A 12112-nucleotide genomic window follows, 5' to 3' on the forward strand; every position below is an offset into this window, starting at 1 on the left:
GAGTCATATCAGCCAGCATAACATGAAGAAAACATTACATTTGAATGGTTGTCTTGCTGAATTTTAAATGACAGAGGCTGTAAAGGAAGCCATTGAAGGATGAGCCTGCAGGTATCACCGGTAGAGTTGTAGAAATGCCTGACTTATTAGAGGGATGAAATGCGACAACTGGTCTGTCAGCTAGTCTGAATAACCCCCTGAGTGTTATTCAGTATCATAAAGGCATAGAAAGGATCACAGGGCCATGAAAGCATACAAAGTATCATAAGACACTGTGCCCTTAAAAATATGTCTAGTTTAGTGAAATTCAAGTTCTGTTTTGTTTATGCTATGTTTACACTGCTTGATGCTTATCTGCTGTAGGCTATCTGTGTTGTGGAAATTCTCACTGATAATAAGTCTCTGAGAAATTCAATAGCAACAATCAGGAAAACCTGTAACAAAATGTGCATAATGTAATATGATATTTTCTGCTGTTAAAGTGGGTGGGAGAAAGGTTAATTTTATATTAACATTAGCTATTGCATGTATTCTAACTTGTTTCAATGCAACAAAGAAAGAACTGACTGATAAATGAGGAAGTATTATGTACCAGACCAGAGGGATACATTCTACTCACACTTTCAAAGACTCTCAAGAGACGTTATGGGGTTATGAGATATGTTTAATCAAATAAGTGTTTCTCAGAATTTGCTAAGGGGAAAATTAAAATAGAAAAAAAAAAAAAAGAAATGGTCCTGGAGATGCTGGATTAGAAATGTGTTAATATTTAAAAATTGGTCTTTTATAATCTGAGCACAGATTGTGACATTGCCAAAGAGACACATACTGTAAGAGAAAAAGGAGAAAAATCAGAGAAGCAGGAGACCTAAGCTTCATTTTATATATATATAGTCTGCCCTATGAAATGCACTAAAGTAACACACTTGTTTTGCTCCAAAGACACTTTCTTTCTTCAAGTGTAACACAAAAAGAAAATTATGAAGAATTGTACTGTTAATTTTTTGTTTGTTTGTTTCCAAAATATTTAAGCTTCTAATAATATAATTTAATTTCAAAAGACTTTGAAGTTATAAAGGCCACTTTAATTAGTGTATTTTGTGCTTTTGCATTCTTTGTGAAGCTTTAAAGTTGCAGTCTCTATTAATATTCATGGAGAGAAAATACACTTCACAGTCTTAAGAATAACTCATTGTGAGTCAGTCATGTTTCCATTTGTAGATAAATTATATGTTTAAATTGAGTTTATGTTCCTTATAATTGTGTCACATAAACCTAATAATCATGATGCAAAAGCAATGCACAGATATTGCTTAATTAAAATCATCATTACAGGTCTTTGCTACTAAGACACTTTGAAACAGGTGCTGCTGTCACATACAAGCTAATTTTGTATTATTTAGAGAGCTTTTGACTGACTCATATGCAAAGTATGTTTTCATTTCTGAGGTGTGATCTGAATGTGCTTCATATAAACTGAAACAAACAACAGAAAAAATTGCAGTGGTTAACAGGAATGCTTTAAAGAATTCTTTTTCAGAGAATATACACTTGCAACATGAAACAAAACCACAATTATTACCAGATTTCGTTAACAACCCAAGTAATCCATACATACCAAAAAAACAACAACAACAAAAAACAAGTTCTGAAATTAAGTTATGTGTAATAAAATGAAGAAAGGGAGGTGCAAAAAGGCATGGAAAACCAAGACACCAGCTGAAATCTATCTGGAATTAGAAACCAATCCTGCCTCTTGTCAGTGGAAATTAATATTAGCTGGTTCAGTCCCAACACCTACAGTACCAGGAAGATGAAGATAAAACAAGGGTAGACATTTCAGCAAGACAATGATCCCAAACACAGCCAATGAAACTATCAATTGGTTTCAGAAAAATAAAATAAGGCTTCTAGAGTGGCCCAGTCAATCACCTGAACTGAATCCAATAGAAAATGAGAACTAAAGATCATAGAAGTTCATAGAGGCCCATGGACCCTTCAAGATTTGAAGACTGTTTGTGTGAAAGAATGGGCCAAAATCATGGAGGAATGCATATGACTAGTTTCTTCATACAGGAGGTTGCACTTTATTTTACAGTACGTGTACTAACATGTACCTATAGTGTACTTACAGTGTATTTATCTAAGAAAGTTCTGGTAACACAAGGTAACTTCATGGGGTAGGTTTAGGTTTAGGGGTAGGTTCAGGGTTAGTACCTATTTATTACATAGTTATTGTAATTACTATAATAAGTACATTGTATGTACATGAGGAACAGGACTGTAAAATAAAGTGCTACCGTCATCTTGAAGCTGCTATTACCAAATATTTTTGTATGAAGTATTAAATATATGTCAGTAGTTTAGATCTTTTTCTTCCACAACTTTTCCTTCCACTCAACTTTCTGTTAACATGCTTGGATACAGCACTCTGTGAACAGCCAGCTAATTTGGCAATGAATGTTTGTGGCTTAACCTCCTTGTGAATGGTGTTGATGATTGTCTTCTGGACAACTGTCAGATCAGCAGTCTTCCCCATCATTGTGTAGCCTAGTGAACACAACTGAGACACCATATTGAAGGCTTAGGAAACATTTGCAGTTTTTTTGAGTTGATTAGCTGACTGGCATGTCACCATATTCTAATTTGTTGAGATAGTGAATTGGTGGGTTTTTGTTAAATGTGAGCCAAAATCATCACAATTAAAAGAACCAAAGACTTAAACTACTTCAGTCTGTATGCATTTAATTTTTTTAATACACAAGTTTCACAACTTGAGTTGAATTACTGAAATAAATTAACTTGACATTCTAATTTATTGAGATGCACCTGTATTTATTATTTGAATATAAATACACACACATATGGCATATTGTCACGATACGCTACTGGAAGGAACGAAGGAGCAATGGATAAATTAAACTGTAATTTATTAAATCCAACACACAGGGTAAATCCACACTTGGAAGGGAAGGAAGACACACAAACACAACTGATCGACAAAGAGGGAAAGCACAGTTTTGAGTGGCTTTTAGAGTCTAGTTTATGATTTAGTCTTGCCATTGAATAATATAATTATTATTGCCTCTTATGACAAATTGCTTGTGATGCTCCTTATTTGTAAATTGCTTTGGATAAAAGTTTCTGGTAAGTGACTAAATATAAATGCAATAAACAAGTAATAATTGGAATGATTAATAAACAAATGAATGAATAAATTAAGGCTAAAATAACGGAAAAGTAATTGCACTAATCAGGCAGTGCATCTCACGATATGTTTAATAAAATAATGAATGAGTCAACAATTATTATGCAGGCTTAAGCCCAAAATCACAGTAGTAACATGTCTACAGGAGGAATAATCGAATAATAGAGTTTCAGGAAGTGAAAAGTGTCAGTGTTGTGGACTTGTGTTTACATGTTTTACCCGTCTTAGATTTCCTGTGTTTGTGAACCTTTACTTGGAGTAAAATCTAAATCAAAAATTTATCTTGGGTCTCCTTGTTCATCCCATTGAATCATGAAAGCATAGCCAACCGTGACAGTAAGCGGTGCCCCTTCTACTCGTGTTTTGATTTTTCCCATTTGTTTCTCCCCACCTTAATTGAGGAACAAGTCAGGTTCATAGAGTATGCGTCCTTCCATAGTGGCCTGGGCTGAGTGGAGAGGCCAAGACCATGGAAGCCGTCAAGCCATGGCCTCCTGCATTCCCTGTTCCACCATGGACTCCTGAACTGCCTGCTCTGCCATGTCATTTTCCATTTTAGGCTTATTTCATGCCGCTTCTTTGAACTTGATATGAACGTGATTTTTGCATATTTAGAGTCTATTTGAAGGGTTATTTACTGTGCCACAGATTTTTTTGACAATGACAGGCATAAACAATTTTCTGGTATATGATACTTGCATAATAACAGAACCAAAAATAATTATGTACATGACAAATTGTACAAAACTCAACTGCAATCTCTTCACTTCAGCTGTTAAAACCTTGAAAACATAAGATAAAACTTGTTCTTTCTCTAAGAAAATTTAAATTGAAAGAGGCCATACTAAAGTTCGAGTCCCGGGCCGGCAGGAATTGTGGGTGGGGGTAGTGCATGTACAGTTCTCTCTCCACCTTCAATACCACGACTTAGGTGCCCTTGAGCAAGGCATCGAACCCCCAACTGCTCCCCGGGCGCCGCAGCATAAATGGCTGCCCACTGCTCCGGGTGTGTGCTCACAGTGTGTGTGTGTGTGTTCACTGCTCTGTGTGTGTGCACTTCGGATGGGTTAAATGCAGAGCACAAATTCTGAGTATGGGTCACCATACTTGGCTGAATGTCACTTCACTTAAAGATTTTACTCTGAAGTTTAACAGGAAGTTACACCATTCCATCAGGAGTGCTGTTCCCCTCCTGAGGATAGGCCTTAAGGGAAATAATGTTTTTTTTTTCCGGGTGTCAGTGCAAAGGAATAATTTACCACAGAGATAGCAGCATTATTAATCATTCATGATTAGTGTTGGAAACATCACGGCAGGGAAGCATGATGCTCTGTAACTGTCTGATGCAACTACAGGCTACTGTGGCATCTCTCCAGTGTTTTGTAAAATTCTTGTGCTTTTTACAAAACTTTTGATATTCAGATCTTGCCTCAAGTCAAATCCTCATTCCTGATATATTCCATGGAACTAGGACAAGAATTCTGACGCCTTTCTGTCAGAAATGTTTTCTGTTTCTGTGTTTTACAGGTTATTTTTATAGCTAATAATAATAATAATAATAATAAACCAAAGTTTTTATATAATTTTTTACTATTATTTTATTATATATTATTTACATTCCGTGGTAACTAGGATTTACACAAGCTCCAGTCGGGATCCAGAACACCTGAGAAGAGATGATGCTGACCATCAGAGGACCTCAGATGATGCTAACCATGAATCAACAAACAGAACTAACAATTATGGCTACATGTGTGACTGCATCATATAACAATTATGAATTATTAATAATATTAATAATGTTCATCATCTGGCTGACTACGTCTTCTAAACTTTTTCTACAAATTCTGTCATACGTGCACAAACTGACAGTCACCACTTATAAGCTATTACTAAATATTGTAAAAACATAATTTTCTGTAAAGTTGCTTTGTACTGATTTGTATTGTAAAAAGCGCTACGCAGTACAAATAAACTTGAATTTAATTGAAATTATTTATTGTATAAATTATTTATTCTATTTATTTTAAATGTTATAGAAATTATTGTTAGATAAAATATTTTCCTGTTTATTTCCAATCCATTTGAGCTGATATCCAGACTTATCGATTAAATGTTTCTGGTCATTTTGCATACTGAACAGGAGTTAAAAACAGTCCTGGTATTTACACTGGATGATCTGAAGGGTCGCTTTCCACAGGCCTTTCACACCCAATGACTTCTGAACATCCATACAGTGATGAAACATTTCTAATAACATCAGTAACTATTATAACATGGGTGTACCTCTTCTCTACGAAAAAAAAAAATGAAATGACTAGTTTCTTTTATCCTTAACTAAATGGTGAAAGGTCACAGATTTGTTTCATGTCAGTCACACCATAACCTATTTATATTTACTCATTGTCACAGAGTTTTAGGTCACTGGCAAGTGAAAAAAAAAAGTTGGAATACGCCTGTTTCGCCTACAGGAATTAGTGGACCCTAAAACAGCAGGAATGGTTTGTGCGTCATTTCAGCCGTGCCAAGATATAATTGATGAATGTCAGTTATTGTTCCTAGTTAGAGTCTCATAGCTCTGGGATGTGATAATGGAAAATTGCAAAATATCAGAGTTGGAACATTGTATTACTCAAGTTGAAGTCACAACTGCTTTAAGGCAGTCTTGGTCTCATAAACATGTTGTTGTGGGTATGTGGGTCATTACTCTTAATTAAGTAAATAATTTTCAACAAAGTACAGATGATAATTACCTCAAGCACAGATTGGCACTATCCTTACCACTGCAGGGAATTTACAAGACCTTTATGGCTTTGAAATACTTAGCTACTGTATAAAATCTGAATTTCAGTTCATCAAATTAGATCTTAGTCTGGATCTCGGGGGTCTTGTATAAGGATGTAACCAAACATTCAAAACTGCTTCCCCAAAAGTTAAACTTTATTAAACGATATATTGATGATCCACGCTTGTCTGTGGTAGTTATGTGATATATTAGTTTGGTCTAGGTGTAGGTCTTGAGAAATCTTAAATCCTGTTCTTTCTAGAGGTAATTACTCTCACATAAAGCTGTATATCCAAAGCTTAGTTTTATGCCATGCGGTGCGGTACAACAGCAGCCAATCATGACCACACTTAGGATTTTTATTTTATTTTTTAACGAAGGTGCACTTGTGCCACCTGCTGTCCAAAACTGATTCCAAGCGTATACCAGACCACTTTTTTTTTTTTTTTTTTTTTTTTACAAATAGTAAGCATGATATTATAAAAAGGTGAAATGTTGTATACTAATGTAAATAACTGGATAATATTTGAATTTTTTAAGTAAACAGCAGAACAATATTTTCAATTCCAAAGTACATATTACAACAAAGCGGTTTTACAGCCACCATACGGTCACCATAAAAATAAAACTCGTCAAAGCAGTATTTTAATTATTATTATTATTGTGGATTCACTTGTTCATCATACACCGCGTTGTTGTTTTTTTTTTTGTTGTTTGTTTTTTTTTTTTTTTTTGTGTTGCTGTTGTGGAATAGAATGCGGTCCTCATCACGTCCATCAAATTCAACGTCACACAGAACCAGTGTACAACGTCACAAGTCACTTGACAGGTGTACCCGGAAAGAAGTACGACTTTTCGAAAATGGCGAGTCGCTGCCAAAACAGAGGAAAGTAGAGCTGACTTTCGTCCAAGTCCCGACTGGACCGAGCTGTGAGACGGGCTCGGTGATGCGTATATAAGGGGAATGTCATCTGATTTAAGGATGAACGGCGTGAGGATGGCACGAGAGGAGGACGGTGTGACGGCAGACTCTTACACCGTGAGTCTATATGACGTGATGTTTGTAGTGAAAAATGAAAAAAATAATAATAATAAAACTGCAAGTATCAACGGAACTTATTTTACGAATTTACAAAAGTTGAACTTGAAATAACTAGTATTTTTTTTCTAAAATATGGCTGTTTTTGAGCAAGGCAACCATTAAGTTCCTTGTTAATCCTATTTGGTTCCTGTTATAACGTTACAGTATATTACATTCCTATTACATACACATGCACCGTAAACATCTGTATAGTTTAACATGAGTTTCCGGATGGTTGCCTGATGATTTATGTCTCCTGTGTTTTGTTTTTTTGCACAGCAAATGCTGTAAACCATTATCCTGCCCATGGGTGTCATTTCAAAGTCTTAATTTTGTGATTTATACACAGGAAAACCTCATTGGAACATTGTTAGCTATCTTTGGAAACCTGTTGGTCAGCATCTCAGTCAGCATTCAGGTAAGTGTGTATTTGCAGCCTACATTTCTAAATTGCATTGTGATTCAGGGTCAGGGTGTGTTCAGGTTACGCCCTGTCAGGTGAAAGTCAGACGCTTTTGTTTACTTCTCAACATCTTGTTTTATAACCTGGCTGTTGTTTGTTACAGTAGCTAAGGGAGTGGGTTTAATAAAAACGTGTAAAAGACAAACACACGTCATCGCGAATGGTGTTTTATCTTGCAGAAACAAAGTCATGTGGCGTTGGCAGGAAATAAAGACCCGAGGCAATACTACTACACTAAGACCTGGTGGTCTGGCCTGATGCTGATGGTTCTGGGGGAGGGCGCCTTGTTTGTGTCTTACGCATTTGCACCGCTCTCTCTTATAGCACCACTTAATGCCGTGTCTGTTATATGTAGGTATTCATAGTCTGACTTACTGTTCACTTCTGTTTTACTGTTTCACATATGACATAATTTAAATATTCATATTAATTTTAAATGTAAAACAGAGTATTATTTTAGTATCATGATACTAGTATAGTTTTATCAATATTTTGAATTACTTTTCATTTTAATTTTAGTTAGAATTGTGTATTTTTGACATTTTTATTTTTTTCTGAAAATATGTCCATGTAGTTTTTATTATTTTTTTATTTTAGTTCTGCTAGATGAAGCTAAATTTAATGAATAATTTCTTTAGCAGCTTGCTGAAATATGTAATTTTCTTTCATTACAAGCAACAACCAATGGTTATTTTGATTTTCACAGCAAGCTCCATCTTGGGTTTCGTGTTTTTGCGGGAAAAGTGGAAGGCTCAGGAATTCTTGAGTGAGTTCTGCTCGTCTTTCTCAGTACATATAAAAGGCATAAAAGAAACAAAATCTGATAAATCATACTGATTGCCTTAAGTCACATAACTCACAAAATAATGCTAGCTTTGATGTGCCAGCTGTATTTTACCAGCTATTTATTCAAAAGATTGACGCCATGAATTGCTAAGCAAGAAATAACTAATTGCTAATATATGGTATTAGTAAAATAATAAATTAAATGCAGAGCAGTATAACATCCTTGTGTTTGTCTTTGTAGAGCGCTACATCTTAACTTTCCTGGGCTGTGCCTTGACGGCAGGCGGTACTTACCTCTTTGTGACATTTGGACCAAACTCTCATGAGAAGCTGAATGCGGAGAACATAGTAAAACATGTTATCGGCTGGCCCTTCCTCTTATACTTGGTAATACACACCCTCATGTTTTAGAAAGCTATTGTGTGCTTCCGAATTTGAAATTGCATATATCAAACCAAAATTTGACGAAGGATATAGTTTGGATTTACAGTGCACAGAAATATTTGTTTTGATGTCTTAAGGCTCTTTATTTGAATGGTTAATTTTGTATTGTTGTTTTTTTTTCAGCTTTTGGGGATCATTACTTTCTGTCTGGTGCTGTATTTCTATAAACGGCGGAATGCTAACTACCTCGTCCTGATTCTGCTGCTGGTGGCACTACTTGGTAGGACAATAACACAGCATTCGTTGTTTGTGGAGCCCGTTGTGTGCATGCAACATTATTTAAAGTACTTGTTTACCAAAGTAGCTCTCCTGACAAGGAAGGAATGCACAGATCAACGTGTCATTGTCTTATTTTGCCCTCATAGATGTACCAGAGACCAAAATAATGGAGTTGACCTTTCCCTTGACCTTTGCCCTTTTAGGTTCAGTGACTGTAATCACAGTGAAGGCAGTTTCAGGAATGATTGTGCTCAGCATCTTGGGTCCTCTACAGCTGTCCTATCCCATTTTCTATGTCATGTTCGTCTGCATGGTGGCAACTATCGTCTTTCAAGCATCGTAAGTTATTTTGTTTGTTGTGGTAATGTTCTGTTGTAGGACAGCGAGCTTGCAGTGTAATGCTGTATGTTTTTATCTGACCTGACTTTCTTTATTAGATTTTTAGCACAGGCATCTCACCTGTATGATTCCTCTCTCATCGCTTGTGTGAATTACATTTTCTGCACAACATTTGCAATTGTGGCAGGTAGGACTCCGAAATGTCTTTCTCTGTCTCAATTAAGACAACAGGGTTGTCTTTGTTTTGTATCAGTGGTCTCATTCTCATTCTTTTTCTTTTAAAACAGGGGCCATATTTTATCAGGAGTTTAACCACGAAGATGTTCTGCACATATGCATGTTTCTTTTGGGGTAGGTTTTTATCCTAGTAGTACATACACTACTGTTAAACGGTTTGGGTGAGATGAGGTAAAAAGAAATTAGTGTTGTTGAAAAATGTTGCTCATGTTCACTGAGGCTGCATTTATTTAATCAAAAATACAGTGAAACCGTAGTATTGTCAAATATTTTAATATTTTAAACATTTTCTTTATTTCTGTGATGTGAAAGCTGAAAGTCTTCAGTGTCACGTGACCTTTCAGAAATCATTCTAATATGCTGATTTGGTGCTCAAGAAACATTTCTTACTGTCATTGATCTTGAACACTTGCTGCTTAATATTTTTGTAGAAATGTATTTTTTCTTCCCTAAAACTTTGAATGGTAGTATGTCATCTAAAATTGCTAAATTTAATAATCTGTGAAAAAAGCTAATTATTTTGTTTTCGAATTAAGCAAAAATAAATGTTTATATTCATTGACAGCCCTAAATTTTACATTCACTTTATCAAGATGGAAAATTCTCACTCTATTATATAATACTATGTGATGCTCTGTAACACATGCATGTGAGGAAGACAACTATTTGGCCATGAAATTCCACACAAGTTTGTTTTCTTAGCGGTAGCAGTGACTAACAGACTAGCGGAGAGGCCCTTGGAATCTAGGATTTGTTACCATGTGTCTATTTAAACATTCCTGCAGGTGTGCTATATGCTTTCTTGGAGTGTTCCTGATCACTAAAAACAAGAGGAAGGCCAAAGCTTTTGAGCCATATGTCACTATGGACATGGCAAAAGGTATGACTTGACATTTCTGTCATCAAGCCAAACAATTAATCATCCTATTAGATTAAACACTTCTTGTCTTTTCTGTCAAAACAGGCATCCCGACCATTCACAACAAAGGCTGGGCTGTGCAGCCCGATTATAGTGGCTCTTTTTCATATGGAGCACTGGAGAACAACGACAGTGTGGCACCTGTGACGCTTCCAGTGGACCAAAAGCTGTCTGTCTCTTCCAGTCCTGTTAGCCCATACCAACCATCAGAATTGAAAAAAGACTGATCTGAAGTGCAATTGAGACTGATTTTACTTGAGAAATGCTACTGTGTGTTGACGCATCACTGATTTGCTTATTCACAGCACTTCTAGAGCACGGTTCCAGAATACTGGATCATTCTAGAACTCTCTAGAACTTCTCTCGTCTGATCCTGTGCCAGGAAGCCAAGCTATAAAAGACTTACTGTATGTCAGAACAGCGGTTCCTAACCTTGGTCCTGGGGGCACCCAAACACTTTTGCTTTGTCTCTTTTTTCTGACACACCAATTTCAGGTCTTGAAGTCTCTGCTAATGAGCTGATGACCTGAATCAGGTGAGTTTGTTTAAGGAGACATGCAAAACGTGCGGTGTTGAGGTGCCTCTGGGACCAGGGGAACCACTGTGTTAAAATGCAAATGAGGTCTTTCATTGGTGGCGTTGATTTTAACCTAAGATATTGGCATGTTATCTTTGTATGATACTCATATCTGTAATCATACCTTAAATGTGCTGACTGACATCACTCTCGGTTTCCTATAAAAAATTGCAAAAAGCTAATAATGATAACCCAAAAGCCTAAAAATACCTCCGAAAATTTGGATTCTGCTACTACATTGTACCAGAGATACTATAGCCAGTCCAGCTTTATCAACCCAAGACCAAAGACAGCTAGTTATATACAAATATATATTTGGCACTGACTCAAATTACGCTATTCTCAAGTTCCTACGCACAGTTCTCTAATTTTCCACACTGAAGTCTTCAGGCCTGAATGTCTGCTGTGCCTGTTATTTATTCTCTCTGCTTGTCTGAAGCATACCATATAGACATTTCTATATAAATCTGCATGTTTGTAGGTATTACATTGGATATCTGAACACTGCTGGTGGTTGAAATGTACTGATGCCTTATGTAAAACTTTAAGAAACACTGGCTGATATTTTATCATAAATGCCATTGCTTAGAATAATGTAAAAATATTTTTTGTTGTTTTGTTGTCTTTTAACACAAATAATCATTGATGTTGTACTTCATTATACCATTGACAGGGACAACATTGTTGAAGGATAATGGCAAACTGGAATAGTTATGTTAAGTGCAATTACTACTGTGTTAAGAAATGTAATTTAATTTTTTTTTTTTTTTACTTCGTATTGTTTATGTTAAAACAACCATTCCACAAGGACAATAATTTTGCCTTTAATCAAATTAAATAATATAAAATAAAAATAAAAACACCAAGCTTCAGTCAATAGGTAGTTTAAAGCTTACCAATGTATTAAAGCCTTGAATCTCAGTCATATTGGTGTGGACTGCTGTTTAATAGAGTATTGAACTGGAAAATTAATTTAGGTATCACAAGAACTGACTTAAATTTGAATATGTTAAACAACCTTTGTGTAATGTAAGAATATTGTTATTTCACTAAT

The 12112-nt window shown here is 35.7% G+C and overlaps 1 protein-coding gene across 1 annotated transcript; it reads left to right on the top strand.

Moving 5' to 3' along the window:
* Nucleotides 1-6802: 6802 nt before the first annotated feature.
* nipal3 (NIPA like domain containing 3) lies at nucleotides 6803-11983 on the top strand. The gene is made up of 11 exons (XM_052581225.1): nucleotides 6803-7032; nucleotides 7424-7492; nucleotides 7717-7888; nucleotides 8244-8303; nucleotides 8565-8710; nucleotides 8891-8987; nucleotides 9190-9325; nucleotides 9424-9512; nucleotides 9613-9676; nucleotides 10348-10442; nucleotides 10527-11983. The coding sequence occupies exons 1-11, from the start codon at nucleotides 6958-6960 to the stop codon at nucleotides 10706-10708; spliced, it is 1185 nt and encodes a 394-aa protein (XP_052437185.1). The 5' UTR covers nucleotides 6803-6957; the 3' UTR covers nucleotides 10709-11983.
* Nucleotides 11984-12112: the final 129 nt, after the last annotated feature.

The sequence above is a fragment of the Carassius gibelio genome, chromosome B17 (genome assembly GCF_023724105.1).
Source record: "Carassius gibelio isolate Cgi1373 ecotype wild population from Czech Republic chromosome B17, carGib1.2-hapl.c, whole genome shotgun sequence".
Lineage (NCBI taxonomy): Eukaryota > Metazoa > Chordata > Actinopteri > Cypriniformes > Cyprinidae > Carassius > Carassius gibelio.

Excerpts from the sequence above, each read along its gene's own strand:
- nipal3 (XM_052581225.1), top strand. The coding sequence starts at position 6,958 with ATGTCATCTGATTTAAGGATGAACGGCGTGAGGATGGCACGAGAGGAG. Across the intron at positions 7,033-7,423 it reads TGACGGCAGACTCTTACACC|GAAAACCTCATTGGAACATT; the intron begins GTGAGTCTATAT and ends ATTTATACACAG. Across the intron at positions 7,493-7,716 it reads GCATCTCAGTCAGCATTCAG|AAACAAAGTCATGTGGCGTT; the intron begins GTAAGTGTGTAT and ends TTTATCTTGCAG.